The sequence below is a fragment of the Dermochelys coriacea genome, chromosome 9 (assembly GCF_009764565.3).
Source record: "Dermochelys coriacea isolate rDerCor1 chromosome 9, rDerCor1.pri.v4, whole genome shotgun sequence".
Taxonomy (NCBI): domain Eukaryota; kingdom Metazoa; phylum Chordata; order Testudines; family Dermochelyidae; genus Dermochelys; species Dermochelys coriacea.
Genome location: NC_050076.1, coordinates 36,735,086 through 36,751,711, shown reverse-complemented (window position 1 = coordinate 36,751,711; position 16,626 = coordinate 36,735,086). Strand labels below are relative to the sequence as shown.

Sequence of the window (16,626 nt, the reverse complement as noted above, 5' to 3'; positions counted from 1 at the left end):
ACAGGTAATGGGACTCAGATTGTGTAGTGAGCCCAAAGTCAACCAGAAATTGTTAAGGAAAAGAAGGACTCTGGGGATCTTGCTTTGCTCTGGGTTTTCTATTCAGAGATTTCGGATCCTTTGTGGAGCTGAGCCTAGCAACATATCAAATGGAACAAGGCTGTTTTGTGGAACAGATCCCAGCAGTAGCTGATCTAATGGAGACTTCGTTGAACAGGACGTGACAGCAGCAGATATGGCAGAGCTGGCTTTGGGGAACCTGATCTTGCAGCCATAGGACCTGGTGGTTCAGACTTCTGTGGGCTACCCAGAGCAGGCTGAGGAGAGATGCCATTGTATGAGTAGAAGACCAGTGACCTCAGCTGTAGATGTATAAACAGATAGCAGATCGCTTCACATGATTGAGGCTTCAGGTAGTGCTCTATTTTGCCTAAGTACTAGAGACAACAATGGGTGAAATCCTGCCCCCACGGAAATTAGTGACAAAATGCCTATTGATTTCAACTGCATCAATATTTTACTCAATGTGTGCTTAGTTTTCACCTTTGCTTGTTTCTGAGTTTGTACCACAAACATAACATCTTTGCATATGAATTGTTTTTAAAATAAATCACTACATTTTAAAAACAGTCTACATGCTAACATGTAGTATCTGCTCTAAGTTACAGAGTGCATTCTATCTACAGATACAGCAATATATAGAATACATTTTATATACTGGAAGCATGGCACTAATACTATCTCAAATTATGTCTGACTGATTTCAATACATAATTGATATAAAGAGGACATTAGAACATTCTCAGAAGTGAAGAGCCTATTCACAGCTCATCTCCAGAATAACCTACGTACCCAAAAGTGTTCAAATCAACACTACCTTCCAAATATCAAAAATTCACAATATAATTTCCATTCATGTAAGCATGGTATTTGTAATGATTCTGAAGTCAATGGGCTTTACCTGAGTATGGACTGAGTAAACACTGAATAAGGACCTCAGGATTTGGCTCAAGGGTATTTCTACTACCCAAGCTCAATGTCTTGATTAGTATTTTGAATACTAGTGGGTTATGTGTTCTTGTTGACATTGTCATCTGAAAACTGATCACTTTTTCTACAAAGATAATGTGCACAGCTTTGTTTTCACACACTGCAAAAGAATAAAAAGAGAAAGAAGGATGTAGCATGAGTGTATTGAGGAAACCACCACGTTTAGAAGTGATAACTATCTTTGAATTAAAAGTTAGACCTGAAACTAAAAATCCCCAGAAACCAGTGAACTCGCCATATTAATGGAATTTGTATTGCTCATTTCAAACCCACTACTCAGAATATACATTTGAAGCATGAGTATTCCAAAGAATCATTAGTGGAATACAGGCACAGGATAAACAGTGAGAGAGAGATATCTAATATTTTGTTACAAGAAACAGAACCAAAAGGCCAGAGAGGTCACTAAATACCATAACCATCTGCACTGGGCTGCACACAGTACAATAGAAAGGAATTTCTGCCAGTACAAATGGCACGTGGAACAAGATCCTGATTCCACACTGCTATTAACCCAGTTAGCTAATGTAAGAGAGATGAGACAAGAAATCACTTAAGGCTCATTAAAATGAAGGGTAAATATCAACCATTCCAAACTGCTTGCATAAACTGTCAGCCACTGATTTTGTTCGGAACATAGACGTGCACCGCGAAGATACAAGATATTTGGCCAATAGGTTAGCGATCCAGAAACACCACCTGCAGGTATGTATCATGACTAATATTGGCTCACGTATCAGGAGCTCCCAATTAAGTATTTAAGTATTACTACAACTGCACATACAAACTGAGTGACAAACAAATTAATATGCTATTTGTGTAAACAATTACCCAACTTACATGGACAATTATAGTTAACTTATACCTAGCAATTTCAAAACAAGCCCACATATTTAAGACAAAGTAACAAAAAGTTTGCAACATTTTTGGAACTTTGTTTTAAGAAGAAATGTGTGGAATAGTTTAGCAAATTGTTTAAACTTGACTGTTTCATTGAGCAGATTTGTAAATTGCAATTTTAATTATAAAGAATTAAAATAAAAGAAATAAGTAAGCATTTTGCAATTATTGGAACAGCATGAATAATATTACAGAGCTTTCAGACAGCATGATAGGTTTCTGGAAAAAATGCTTGTGCAACTAATGCAGAATACGTTAATGTTGAAATATTATGTTCTCTAAAACGTGCCAAGAAGTGTTGCACATACACTTGTCCTTCAATCTCTTCTCCAGTGCCCAAAAATGGTGAATGAGGAAGCAGTCTCTGATTTACATAACTCCAAATAATAAATACAAATTCACACTTCTTCCCAGATTACACAGAGGCACTTTCCTGTGCTTCCAGTACATGAACTGAATACGGTGCTAAGTTTTAAATGGCCCCTGACATTTTATTTTCAATGACAGATAAAAGCGAGTGTATGAAAAGGAAATGGACTTTTTTTTTTTTTTTTTTTTTTTTACAGCGGTTGGGGGAACAGCATCCTCTGAGTAAAGGTAAAGCAGATCACCTAGGGAGAAAGCGATAAATGTGAGGAGAGTAAAGAATTGAGAACAGTGGTAAGGTCCTCAGCAGGCGTAAACTTCATTGTCTTCAATGGAGCTATGACAATCTACATCAGCTGAGAATCTGTTCCAATGGCACATAGCTTATTCATAAGGCCCAGTTTCAGCAAAACACTTCGGCACCCAATGTCATAAGCTATGCTACAAGAGCACGATAGGGAGTGGGAAGACAGGGACCAGTGCAAAAGCAAGAAAGGCTACATACTACTTTAACCCACCTTTACTTTACCACATATGTTCGGCCAGCCAGAGGCCTACCTAATCCCTCACATTAGTTACAGCAGCTTTAGAGCTGCTCTAACTACACTCTGCTGACCACAGCCTGCACAGGGAAGCCCACAAGTCAAAAGAGCCAGTAGATTCTGGCCATGCCCTCTTTCCCCTGGCACACTCCTTATGCCATGGCAGAAAGCCATGTTATTTCACAGTGGCCAGGGCTCCCAGATTTACAACTCGTTGTCACTATCAGAGTGTCATAAAGGGATCACAACACATGGGGATTTTGTCCCAGAATGTCACATCTTAGGCAGTCATAGTATGGAAGGAAGATCAAGTAGAACATGACTGCAATAGTTAAAGATGCTGCTATATTGTGAACAAGCTGCACATGCCCCATGGTAGGTCCTAATAAGAACGATTTACAATAATGGAGCCTCATCACCATGGGATAAATAAGGGCACAGCCTGCGCAAATTACTCCAGTAAACAAGAATAGAAGCCAGGATTCACACTGCACACTAAATAAAATAAGGTAACTCTGTTGACAAATAAGCATGTTTACTCCATCTGAAGAGGCTGAGATAAAAGAAACAAGATAGCTACCATAATTTCTTGCCTAATACATGTCACGTTTTCCTTTTCTTTTCTAGACTAGTATTCACCCATAGTACAGAAGACCAATGAAGGTATTCCACTATGCTTGGGCCCTGCATTGTGGCTGAAGGGGAAATGCAGCAATGCCTACACACACCTTGAGCACTGTAGAAAGAATCTCCAGCCCTGCATAGAAGACCATGGTGGGAGCCGGCCAGAGAAGGTTCCGTGGAATCTGTGACTGTACAGATCCAGTAGCTTCCAACATTGCCCAACAGGTGCAGAGAGGTTGTGATAACTATTCCAGCAAATAATTTTGTAGCCATGCACCTTGGCCCTGAGTTCAGGTGATCAGGATGGATTACACCTATTCTTCCTCCCTACTCCCATGCTGGACCCATACAGAGCCCAACTACTCAGGTTTTATGTGAGTAGAGTGGATTTCACCCTTAAGAGACTACTTTGAATCCTGGCTTGGGTTTCTAAGCATAAAGAATAAAAATATGTACTTTGGCTTTCACAGGCAAAGTTAGTGAAGGCACAATCCACCTATCCCTGCCCCCCCACAAAACCACTATAAAAAGATGGTAATGGTAACTTCATTAATATTGCCAAAGACAGGTACACATTCAAAACACCCAATACACCTTTAGAACCATTATTCCTGCTGAAGGTGAATGGAGTTCAAAAACTGAATGTCCCCAAGTGCCCCCACTAATACATCTAACTGAAAACTCAATTTGAACAGTCATCTGCAACCATCATATTTGATAAGAGACAAAAATCTTGGCGGATCCCTTTGCATTTTGTTTTCGAGACCAAACTATAAATTCTGACATATCCAGGCAAGATTATATTCCACCAGCCAACAGAACAAGGCTCTCAGAAATCACATACAAAAGTTCCTGACTGCTGTTCAAGTATAAAGGGATATTTTAAAGGGATATTGTTAACTTTAATATAGGATTTGTATTTTATTGCTTACTTAGGTCACTAATACACTTTATGTTACTAAAGCCGAAAGAATTTTTTAAATCTAAATTTGCTTGCCACCATTTATGCATCAAGTTTACTGTTTTGCATTTTATCCACCTTGTTCAGTTAAACTAGACTGCTCCGTTTCATTTTTGCTGCTTCTTCAGTTTCAGATTCTGGTTCTCATGTATTAAACAGTAGTATTTTCTTTGGGTAGAAAGTATTTCTAAAATACAGTCAGTTTTAATAATCTAAGTTGTAACTAGAAAATGTTACAAATCAGGCCTTGTTTACAGTACACAGTTTGTAACTCTCCTGTAATGCCTACATAATAAAACCACCTTGGTGAGAGCCGTAGGGCTTATGTTGCTGTAGTTAGGGCAATTCCTTACATTGGCTGTTGGCTGTCATTCTTGTAAATTGCAGGGCTCTAATGGAGCTATGCAATTGACAAGAAAGCCAGCTCCTGGCTCCCCAGCTGAGTACTCACTGGGAATCCTGCTGTCTCCCCCACCCAAGTGTCTGGGGTCCTGGCTCCCCACCAGGAGCACAGCAGCCGACCCAACTCCAGTGCAGAGGTTCCTGCTAGAGGTAAGAAACCTCGGGACACTGCCCCCCTGCTCCTAGCTGGGAGTGGGAAGGCAAGAAGCCCAAGGGACAACTCGGTTCCCAGTGGGGAGCTGCATGGAGCTGAGAGCGCAGGCTCTCAGTCCCCCACACTGCCCCTCTTCAGTCAATGGAAGTGCTCCTGGTGAAGACGCGCATTGCCAATAGAAGGAGGGTAGTGTGGACATCAACCACCACAGTAATTAATGTGGAGGCTGTAAATCGACCTAACATAGGTCGACTTAAGGTTGTAGTGTAGACATAGCCTTACTTTGCTTACAGTATCTGATTTTAAATTGACCCCCTTTAAAATGATATCTAAAAATGAAAAAGCAAAGACCATAGTGTTGAGCAATGTTCTCCGTGAAGAAGGGACCACATTTCTTTAGCGCATGTGTAAGCATGCTTTGTGCTACCTATAAAGTTCTTCAGTTCTAAAAGTTTGCAGGTTCAACACATGTGAAAACTGCATACACAGATCTGGCACTTCCAAATGGTCCAAATTCTAGTCCCCAGCTTTCAGCCATGCAGAGTTGGCTGCAGCGAAACAGTCTGCCCAAGCTATGGAGACTCCTTTAGTTCTTGAAAGGATGGTTTGATGAGTGGAACTGTCTTCAGAAGGCAGCACAGCTCTTATGCAATCCACCTCACTCATGACTCAGTGTCAGAGGTTATGAATCATTTCCCCTAAACCCTGGAGGATGACTAGGGAAAGCACTGCAAATTCAGAAAGCAATGGGGTTGGGGAAAAGGTGAATTGTATTTGGCTTTTAGATAGCTAGGAAGACTGAACTGGCTATTCTCTTAGTAGACAGCTCCATTTCCAGGGCTGTCCATCGGGAATGGAGTGCAGGGTCCATTAAACCAAACAAATTGCCCATCAGCCTGTGAGGACATTGCTACTTCAGTTATTTCCTATTCTAAGTACAGGGGGAAACTGCAGTGACTTAGGCACCAGTGTGTGGTAACCGATGACAAATGCTAGCTTTTTAGTGGCAACTGCTGTTGATTTTCCCTGGTCTGTAAAACTCTTTACTCTACTTGAGTCAGATATCTTCTCCTAGAACATGGAAAGGGAAAAATTTACCTGTATAAATTTAATCAATCACATAAATTATCCTCTGGTTATTCATCCAAGAGGGAGCCATGTATCCCCTCCCTTTAATGGATTACTTAAAAATATATAAATGAATAAATAAATCAAAGAGGGTTCTTAATTTTGAAAATGCTGCTAACATATCTTGTCTCATTCTAAAAGGTAAATCGATAGTTCTCTGTGAACTTCAGCAATTCTAATTATGTTCTTTCCTGCTTATACAGCATGGACCTCATTCTCCATTGTCCTGCAGTTTACACCAGTATAAAAAGGATGTAAATGCTACCAGGTCATTAAAAAGCATTTTACACCCCCTTTGCTCCAGTATAATAACTACGTAAGACGCAGGGAAATGACAAATCAGGCCTTATGATTTTCAGGAATGTATTAACATGAGGGCAAGAGTCTCTGTGTAAGTGTTGTGTCTTTGGCCTTTTCACCCAGGGGATTTCCTGTGGCAATAACCAGGAACTTACAAGCATTTCAATAAAAAAAAACAAAGAAAATATTAAAAATATCCTGTGAAGTACCTAAAATCACATGGGAATGAGAACAGCTTACTCAGAGGTTTCCATACTTAAAACTTTGTGCCCTTGTGTAGCAAATGAAAATCAGTCTAGGTACAAGATACAGCTTGACACCCAAAAAGACAAATTAAAAGTTTAACTTAAAAACTTCCTGTCATACTTACTGTACACTGGTGTTAAAAACCATGCAGGTTAACACCTTTAAAGTGGCTTTCATTAGAGGTACCTTTATGCTCAAAGGAGCGCGTTATAGGTGGATATTTTATATACTCCAAAAGGCATTTTTACCTTGCAATTTGTCCATTCCTTTACCTTGATCCCACAAAGACTTGTCTACACTTACTGGGGGTTCAACGCATGGGAGACCCACTAAATTGACCACAGATCACTCTTCTGTGTATGTATGCATCCGATGAAGTGAGCTGTAGCTCATGAAAGCTTATGCTCTAATAAATTTGTCAGTCTCTAAGGTGCCACAAGTACTCCTTTTCTTTTCACTCTTCTGTCGACTCCTGTACTCCACCTGAACGAGAAGTGCAAGAGGAGTCGACAGGAAAGCGTCTCCAGTTGACTGTGTAATGTGGATCCCACAGCAAGTAGATCTAAGTACATCGATTTCAGCTACATTATTCACATAGCTGAAGTTGCGTAACTTAGATCCATCGATCTCTCCCTGTTGTGTAAACAAGGCCAAATACTTGTTTAATTTTACAGACTCTGAATAGCCCACATGAATAGGACTACTCACAGTGAATTAAATTAAAGCATGTGCTTAAGTCTTTACAAGATTGATCTTACAGTACAGAAAACAAGGGCCCCAAACACACACATAAAAATGGTTGAGAAACTTTCTTCTCCACCTAAATCATGGATACTACTGGTCCACAAACTTGCCACATGTGACTCATTTGGAAGGAGAATCCCTCCCAGCAGTTTTTAAGAGTATCTGAATTTTTATGAAAAGGTGCATATGCAGTGTGATTTTGTAATGTGCACTGAAACTGTTAAAATCTCATTCATTAAAATTGTTCAGTCCCAAAAGAGTCCTAGATCTATGACAGCCATAAACCCTACCACAAAGTCATCTGAACTGCTTGGAGATCTATATACAGTTTATACTAGTACATAAGTCACACACATTTTAGATGAGACACAGATCTATACAATTAAAATATCTGTATATCATATAATTGTACACATATTATAAAAGATTGATGGATGAAATCTCCCTATAGAAGAGGTCACTATGAAGTATATGCTGGCACATAGAGCCATACAATTGAGATCTCTAAACTGATCAATATAGTGAGTATTTCTATACAATATATACTAGTACATACTAACTTATACATACAACCTATACTCCTTGCCCACTGTAACATGCCAACTTCTCCATATGGAGAACTGTACACTACAGATCTCTCTGTACCCTTGAACATTTCCACACTAAAAGGTACACTATAGACTGCTCACTACCCTAGAGCCTCCATACCTTACTGCACACTGTACACCTCTCTATATACTCGAACTCTGTATACATTACTGTACTTGATAGACCTCTCTATACCCTACTGTACACTACAGAGGGCTCTAGGGCAGTGGTTTTCAAACTGTGGGTCACGACCCAGTACTGGATCACGGAATGTAAGGCACTGGGTCGCGGCATCTCGGGTCAGCACCACTGACCGGGTCAGCGGTGCTGCCCAGCTAAGACAAGCTAGTCCTTATCTGTTCTGACACCGTGCTGCGCCCTGGAAGCAGCCAGCAGGAGGTCCAGCTCCTAGGCAGGGGGGCCATAGGGCTCCGCATGTTGCCCCCACCCTGAGCACTGGATCTGGGGATGGGGGGACGGGACGAACAACGGTGCCTGCGGGCGAGAGTCACATGGAGCCACTTGCGCACCTCCACCTAGGAGCTGGACCTGCTGCTGGCCACTTCCGGGGCGTAAACCGCGTTGCCAGGACAGGCAGGAAGCCTGCCTTAGCACTCCCGCTGTGACCGGGAGCCGCCCGAGGTAACCCCAAGGCCCAATCCCCTGCCCTGAGCCCCCCCACACCAAAGCCCCTTCCTGCACCCCAAAACCCTCATCACGGCCCCACCCCAGAGCCTGTATCCCCAGCCCAGAGCCCTGATGCCCTCCCGCACCCCAATGCTCTGCCCCAGCCCTGAGCCCCCTCCTGCTCCCCAAACCCCTCCTCCCCAGCCCCACCCCAGAGCCTGCCCCCCCAGCCCAGAGCCCTGGCCCCCTCCCACACCCCAACCCTCTGCCCCAGCCCAGAGCCCTCTCCACACCCCAAACCCCTCCTCCCCAGCCCCACCCCAGAGCCTGCCCCCCCAGCCCAGAGCCCTGGCCCCCTCCCACACCCCAACCCTCTGCCCCAGCCCAGAGCCCTCTCCACACCCCAAACCCCTCCTCCCCAGCTCCCTCGGGTGGCAGGCATCAACAATTTTCTTCAACTGGGTCGCCAGAAACAAAGTTTGAAACCCCACGGCTCTAGGGCACAGAGATCTCGTCCCTGCCGCACAGCGCGGAGCGCACTGGCCCAGCTCCACGCCGCGGAGCTCGGCGCGCCGTGCCCGGGGGTGGGGGAGCCGTGCCCGGGGAGCTCGGTCTGCCCGCTCCCGCGGTCCCGACCCCGCGGAGAAGACGCCGCAACTCACGCGCAGCTGGTGGTGGGCGGCGGCTGCCGAGGCGACGCTCTGGCGCAGCTCCGCCGCCAAGCCGGGTCTCAGCCGGCTGCGGGTGAAGCGGCGGCTCCGCTCCCCTGCCATGTGCCCGGCGAGCCCCGCGCCGAGTGCCCGCGGCGGCCGGCTCCCCTGCAGCCCGTCGGGCGCAGCCCCGGCCAAGGCGCCTTCAGGAAGCGGAACTCGGGGCTTTTTTTCCTCCCTCCCTCGAAGGCGTGTTTCCCCCACCCCCCGCACGCGCCTGCTGGGCTCGCGGAGCAGCGGCGGCCGCCAAGCGCGGCCCGGGGCTGGGCTCGGCCGCCCGGACACCTGGGGCCGGCGAGCCTGAGCCAGAAAAAAGCTGGGCTCAGCTCTCCGCGGGCGCGTGACAAACGTGCCCCCCTGCGTCCCCTCTCGGCCGGGGCGGGAGGGCGCAGCGGGGCTGGGGAGTGTCCGGCCCTGGGGACCAGCTCGGGTGCTCTGCAGGAGGCCCCGGGCACCGGGTTCCAGGTCACGTGCTTTGCTAGACTCCTCTCGGTGAACCAGCAACGCGGCCACTTGAAGCGTCCCATGTGTTGCACGAGCGCCGTGGTGTCCAACCTTTTCTCATGTGCGGACCCCTGAAATATGTCCAGTAGAGGGGTGCACCCCTGTAGGAGTGCAACCTGTGGTCCGCAGAGCCCTACCATCCAAGCCTTCGACTGAAAATTGATCGAACCAAATTCAACTGTACGTGTTGCCACAAGCTCAGCATGGCCTTTGCAGGGCACTGAACTGTGGGCTTCTGTGGTAATGCCAACACTTCTGGGTTCGGGCCTGTCGGTGGGGGGTAGTCACTTACTTTTGATCAGAAAACCACAATGCCTTTTCTGGGTTCTGAAACTTTATTTCCCTAAAAAGAAAAGCAGGACTTGTGGCACCTTAGAGACTAACAAATTTATTAGAGCATAAGCTTTCGTGAGCTACAGCTCACTTCGTCGGATGCATTTGGTGGAAAAAACAGAGGAGAGATTTATATACACACACACAGAGAACATGAAAAGTCACTTTTTGCAGACCCTTTAGACATAGTGTATGGACCCCTCAGGAGTCTGGAGCCCACAGGTGGAAAACCATTGCACTAGAGTTTCTGAGGTAGCCATTAGACCGGGGTGGGCAAACTTTTTGGCCTGAGGGCCACATGGGGGTTCTGAAATTGTATGGAGGGTCAGGTAGGGAAGGTTGTGCCCCCCCCCCAAACAGCCTGGACCCCAGCCCCTATCCACCCCCTCTCACTTCCTGCCCCCTGACTGCCCCCCTCAGAACACCCGACACATCCGACCTCCTGCTCCTTGTCCCTGGACCCCCCACCCCTAACCACCCCCCGGGAACCCCAACCCCTATCCAATGCTCCCTGTCCCCTGCCTGCCCCGACCCCCATCCACACTCCTACCTCTTGACAGGCCCCCACGGGACTCCCACGCCTATCCAACCGTCGCTGTTCCCCATCCCCTGACCGCCCCCCCCGAACCCCTGCCCGATCCAACCGCTCCCTGTCCCCTGACTGCCCCTTATCCAACCCCTTCCGTGCCCCATCCCCTTACCATGCCACTCAGAGCGGCAGGACTGGCAGCCACGCACCCCGGCCGCAGCCAGCCATGCTGTACACTATCCAGCAAGAGCTCTCAGCCCCTCGCCCAGAGTGCTGGTGGCATGGCAAGCTGAGGCTGTGGTGGAGAGGGGACAGCAGGGGAGGGGCCAGGAGCTAGCCTACCCGGACTGGAGCTCAAGGGCCACGCAGGACGGTCCTGCGGGCCGTAGTTTGCTTACCTCTGCATTAGCCCAAAGTTTTTAGACTCTAATAAGGCAGCCAAGAGCATTTACTCTGGCCTTTTCAACAGTAATTAACGGATTTAAGTGCCCAAATTCTACTGAATTTCAATTAGATTATGGAGACTATCTTTCTTCAGCCCCTTTGAAAATCCCAGCCTTAATGGAGTCTTTCCAGTAAAATGAAAAAAAAAATTGATTTCCCAGCTGCTTGTTTATTTTAAATAGTGTGAATAGTAGAAACATAGGTGGCAAGTTTTCATTGCCTTGCTATTTTCCTTTCAACTTCTGCCTTCAGGAACAACACATGAAGACCTCAGTCCCAGCTTCCTGTGCTTTTTCAGTAGCAGGATTGTGCTGCAGTTTATGGAAAAATTGACCAATATCTCATCAATTAGTTAATGTCTGTGATCTGGTATGAATACTTATAGCACTGCACGTGTGCTGAGTCTTAGTGTGGCACATATACCAGTCACTACTGAGATGTAATTATTTGTGCAAGGCCTTAGCTGTCACACTCATCTACCAGATTGGTCAGTGGAGGAGAGGATGGGCACTAGTTAAGATAGTCAAGATAGTTAAGCCCAAAGCAGTATGCAAAGAATTACAAAGAATTACAAATTCTCACAAAACTGGGTGACTGGGCAACAAAATGGCAGATGAAATTCAATATTGATAAATTAAAAGTAATACACATTGGAAAACATGATCCCAACTACACATACAAAATGATGCGGTCTAATTTAGTGCTGAAACAAGGTGCTATGTGAGAAGTATCTAATTACTTCTAGCTGATCCAAGAAAACAATAAGTTTTGCCTACCTTGTTTTAAGTCAATGCCGTCATCTGGCTCTGAAAGCACCTTTGTCAGTTTTTCTTACCCACTCTTGTACGGCACCAGGATTTACAGCTTCTGAACTTCGTATTTTTGGTAGCTGATCACCAAGACTCTAGAGCTACCAGCATCTAGCCACAATAAATAATTTAGCCAACGCTTCCTAACACTTACTTGCTTGGCAACTAATCTTTCAATTCTGAATTAATGGGAAGATTTTGAAAACCACCAAAGGAAAGTAGCTTGCAGTGTGTTTCATTTCATGTTGGCTGAGTGAGGATTTTGTTATACTTTCCCTCAGTTAATGATTTTGTTTTACAATATATACATTGTGGAAAGCTATATTAATGCAAGGCTACAGTTAAGAATTTAAGCAGACAAAAATTTAGACATACAGAATTATAAATTCTTACATCAAGGAGAATTATTATATTTTGTATTAGTGGGAATGTTATTTAATGCCTTAATAAATAGGTGCAATTTGGCCAAGTTACACTTTATGTGGGACCTCTATGTTTGAATTTCATCACAAGAGCACTTAAGTTCCCATCCATATTATATTATCATAGTTTTGTTGTATTTGGGTATCTTTGGATTGTCTGGAAAAGAAAAAAAGAGTGGGAGTTATCACATATACAGGTATGACTGACCATCAGTATAACACAAGATGGAAATAATGTTAAAAGACCCTCCAGTTTACACCTATATAACACCAATTACATCAGTAGTGTTGCACATGTTGAATTGAGGGAAGAATTTGGTCTGAGGAACAGCTTCAAAGGTACAGAAATTATCTGCATACTCTACTCGTGAGGGCATTCTGTGCCAAAAAAATAAAAATTCGGCACACAATATTTTAAAATTCTGCACATTTTATTTGTCAAATAAATGTGGAGGCTCCAGCATGGCATTGGGGAGCACAGGCCACTGGCTGCACAGAGGTAGGAGATCACTGTACAGCTCCCCACCTCTCTCCCCCCCCCCCCGGGACACAGAATCAGCAGTGAGGCTGCACCCAACCCTGACACAGCGCAAGGACCGGGCCTACCCCAGAAACACACCAGGGCCCTGCCCCTCCATGTGAGCAAGCAGGCTCAACAAGGCAGGATCCAAGTGTGGAGGGACTTAGTGTGAGGGGATCCAGGTGTGGATTGAGAAGGTTCTGTGTGAGGCAATCTGGGTGTTGGCAGCTCTGTGGGGGATCCAGATGCGGGAGGGCGGGGGCGGGTCTGGATGCACAGGGGCTTGTTGGGGGTTCTGGATGCAATGGTAATGGGACTCTGAAGGGGGGTGCAGGTGAAGGTGGTTGGGAGCTCAGCAAGGGGGTCTTGGTGTGAGGGGGATAGAGCTTGGCAGGTGGGTCTGGGTGTGGGGGCTCAATGGGGGTCCAGATGCTGAGGAAGTGGGACTCTGAGGTGGCGATCCAGGTGCAGCTGGTTGGGGCTCGGGGTGGGGATCCAGATGTGGGTGGCTTGTTGAAGTGATTCAGGTGCAGGGGAAGTGGGGTTCATGGGGGGGTGAGGCTCAGCGGGAGGGTCTGGGTATGAGGGGGTCTGGATGCACAGAGATTGGGCAGATGGGGGAGCAGCTCCCTGTACAGGGATCCCTCCCCCTGCAGCTGAGGAGCGATGGGTGCGGGAAGTGGGGAGGGGGAGTTTGCAGAGCTTCCTGCAGCCAGGGGAGAAATCTGGGAGTGGGTCTGACCTGGCCCCAGATGCTGTGCAGAAGAAGAAGAAGAAGTCCCGTCCTCCCCAGCTCAGCCAGAACTAGCAGCCAAGCCCGGCGCAGGGTAGGGTTGCATGACTGCTCTTGTGGCTTCCTTTTGCTTCCCTGTCAGAAAGTCATTTTTCTGTGGGGAAACAAATCTGTGGGGGACTTAAATTTTGTGCACACGTAGTGGCACAGAATTCCCTCCCGAGTAATACTCAAGAGGTCAACAGTCCGTCACTTTTCATTCAGCATGCATTGGACTAGATTTTTTTTAAAGGAAATGTTAATGTTGCAGAAATTGCTGGTCTACACCCTCACATCATCAAGGAAAGTTTCCTAATTGCCTTGGGATTTTTTGAGCATTGTGTAGTAGGGGGCGATCCTCAACTGGTGTCAATCAGCATAGTTCTACTAAAGTAAATAGAACTACACCAACTGAGAACCTGGACATGTATTTTTGTGAATAATCCACAGGCATGCCCAAAACATGATTTTCTGACATTTGTAATTTTGGAATTTCTAATCCAATTTTTTTTGATATACCAAAGGCATTTGTCTGAAACAGTGATAAAATTAACATTTTGAAAACAAGTAAGTTACTTATCCATGTGTAAAAATGTAAAAAGCAGAATTTCTCTCCCTGCTCCACATATACTTTAATGATTGAAATATGATTTCACACAGTTTTACCACATTGGAGCTGTGAAGAGGTAGGAGAAATTTCAGCTAAGAGGGTAAGCAATTGCTAAAGTTGTTATAAATCAGTTTCCAGATGCTTAAAACTATAGAGTCATTAGTGCAGCATTAACATTTCAAGAAGCTCTGGCTGACTTTGCAGCAGAGTCTAGTGCCCCAGGATGTAGGGAACAATGGCCTTTCGTTATTTTTTCAATCTAGATGTTTCTCACTATACATCAGACCTTGCCTTGTGATATCTAGGGGCCCCTGCATTTCTGCAACGCTGGAGACCCAGAGTCTCTTAATCTTACTTAGCAAGAATGCATTGCATTTAGTTGGGATGTCTTTCTTTTTGCTATTTTCATATCAAATTATTGTCAAGACACTAAAAGATGTCCTAGCTGTTAAAGTAAAGACCCTATTCTCCTTGCAGTTGATGGATGCACTTGCCCTTGATCAGAGCTACAGGGAACACTGGGGGTGGGGAGAATGAAGTAGCAAGCTCAAGGATTGCCAATGATAAATACATTACCAAAATCAGGAAAGAGCAAATGGTCAGTTTTTTACTGTGGTGCCATAATTTATGCTACATTTAACTCTAGTTGGATGCAGACATCAAAGAAAATACCCATTGCCTCTGTCAAAAAGAATCAGCATGAAAAGTCAAGTATTCAGCCATTGCATAGGCATATAAGCATCCTGGAAACTGAAGTTCACTGAGTAATAGGCATTGTCAAAATAAAACCCAGGGGCAGTCCCTGCTTCATGGCAGGGATTTCCCTACACCCCCCCCATCATGGGGATTTACCCCCCTCTCCCCCAGTTTTGTGAACTAGTTACATGCCGTTTTGCGAATTTAGTGATTGTTTGGAAATTTGAATTGAAATCGAAACATTCATATATACTTTAAAAGCATATAAAGTGTATAATAAAATACACATATCTGAAAAAGTATAATAGATTTGAAAAGTATGATTAGCTTCCTTATACAGCTGTTGTTTTTATGACCATGTTGGTGCATTCATTTTGGTGATGTTGGCCAGCATTGGTTCTCCATTTGTAAGGTAACTCCCTTCTCTTCATGTGTCAGAATATTTATGCCTGCATCTGTAATTTTCACTCCATGCATATGAAGAAGTGTGTTTTTTACCCACAAAAGCTTATACTAAAATAAATCTGTTAGTCTTTAAGATGCCACTTGACTCCTCGTTGTTTTTATTAAAAAGTAAGTTTTCAACTATAATTATAATTTTGTATGGACTTCCTTAAAGACATGAGTTGGGACACTCTCCCCCTCCCAAGTGCCTATGTGGTTGAAAAGATGCTTACATTCTTCAGTTTAGCTAACGTGTAGCAGCAGAAAAGCCCAGTTTTAGAAGCACTGCCAAGGTAGCAGTTTTATATTGTTGTGGTTACCCAGGGATCCTAAATAAACCATATACAATGTGATAAGTTGAATATCTTCAGTTTTTTTATGTGAAGTGGAGATTATTTTGCATTATATAAATGTCAATTAATTTGATGATAAAATCAGCTTGATATGTAAATATCCTTTGTGTTTGTCTCTGTGACTACATTTGAGGGTATATTCTGTAACTTGGGCATTGTGTTTCTGGGATAGTAATATAATTTACAGAGTTTTTTTTAAAAAATACCCCGCAAATTAGATATTTAGGGCCTGATTTAAAGCCCATTGAAGTCAGTGGGAATCTTCCAATTGACTTCACTGGGCAAAGAATCAGGCACTAGCTAGTGTGTGATTTATGTGAAAACTTTACTTGGCCAGTCACAACAGTACTCATCATGGACATCATGGGATTTATTCTCTTTTCAATATCAATTCATGCATAGTCAGTAATTTTAATCAGAAGGCATGAACATACTTCAGAGGAAGAATAGACCATTTTTCCAGTTACTTACTGAAAAGAGCGGTGCATTGTAAAGAAGTCAGGAAACATCTCCAGAATGGTGACCCTACCACAGGCAGAATTTAAACTAAGCAGCTTCCCTCTGAAAGCAGAAATTTGGGGGGAAAAGTTCTATGCATTAGCTCTTGCTAACATTAACTCACTTCCCGTGCTGAAAAAATGTATCTTACTTTAGTAGGTACTTCAGGTAAGCATGAAGATTAACATTCGTTTATGTAGAAGTGATAGATTCAGGCTTCAAATTTGGATAGCAGGGCGGGGGGAGGGGAGAAGGGTGTTAAATTTGGGGTTACAAGGATATGGTCCATTTGTAAAATGGTTGAGGGGCCCAATTCTGAAAACATTTACTACTGTGTGTACTGCTTTCTT

At 44.6% G+C, this 16,626-nt stretch overlaps 1 protein-coding gene across 18 annotated transcripts in view; it reads right to left on the bottom strand.

Moving 5' to 3' along the window:
* Nucleotides 1–9,650, bottom strand: part of DOCK10 (dedicator of cytokinesis 10) — a 237,444-nt gene extending 227,794 nt beyond the window's left edge. For 14 of the 18 annotated variants that reach the window (XM_043493037.1, XM_043493049.1, XM_043493059.1 and 11 more), the window contains exon 1: nt 9,295–9,546. In XM_043493037.1, coding sequence (XP_043348972.1) covers nt 9,295–9,405 — 111 coding nt within the window. In that variant the 5' untranslated portion in view covers nt 9,406–9,546. Of the gene's footprint in view, nt 1–9,294 lie in introns of all 18 variants that reach the window. The other 4 variants (XM_038415556.2, XM_038415561.2, XM_043493073.1 and 1 more) reach the window with 2 other exon arrangements.
* Between the last annotated feature and the right edge of the window lie 6,976 nt (nt 9,651–16,626).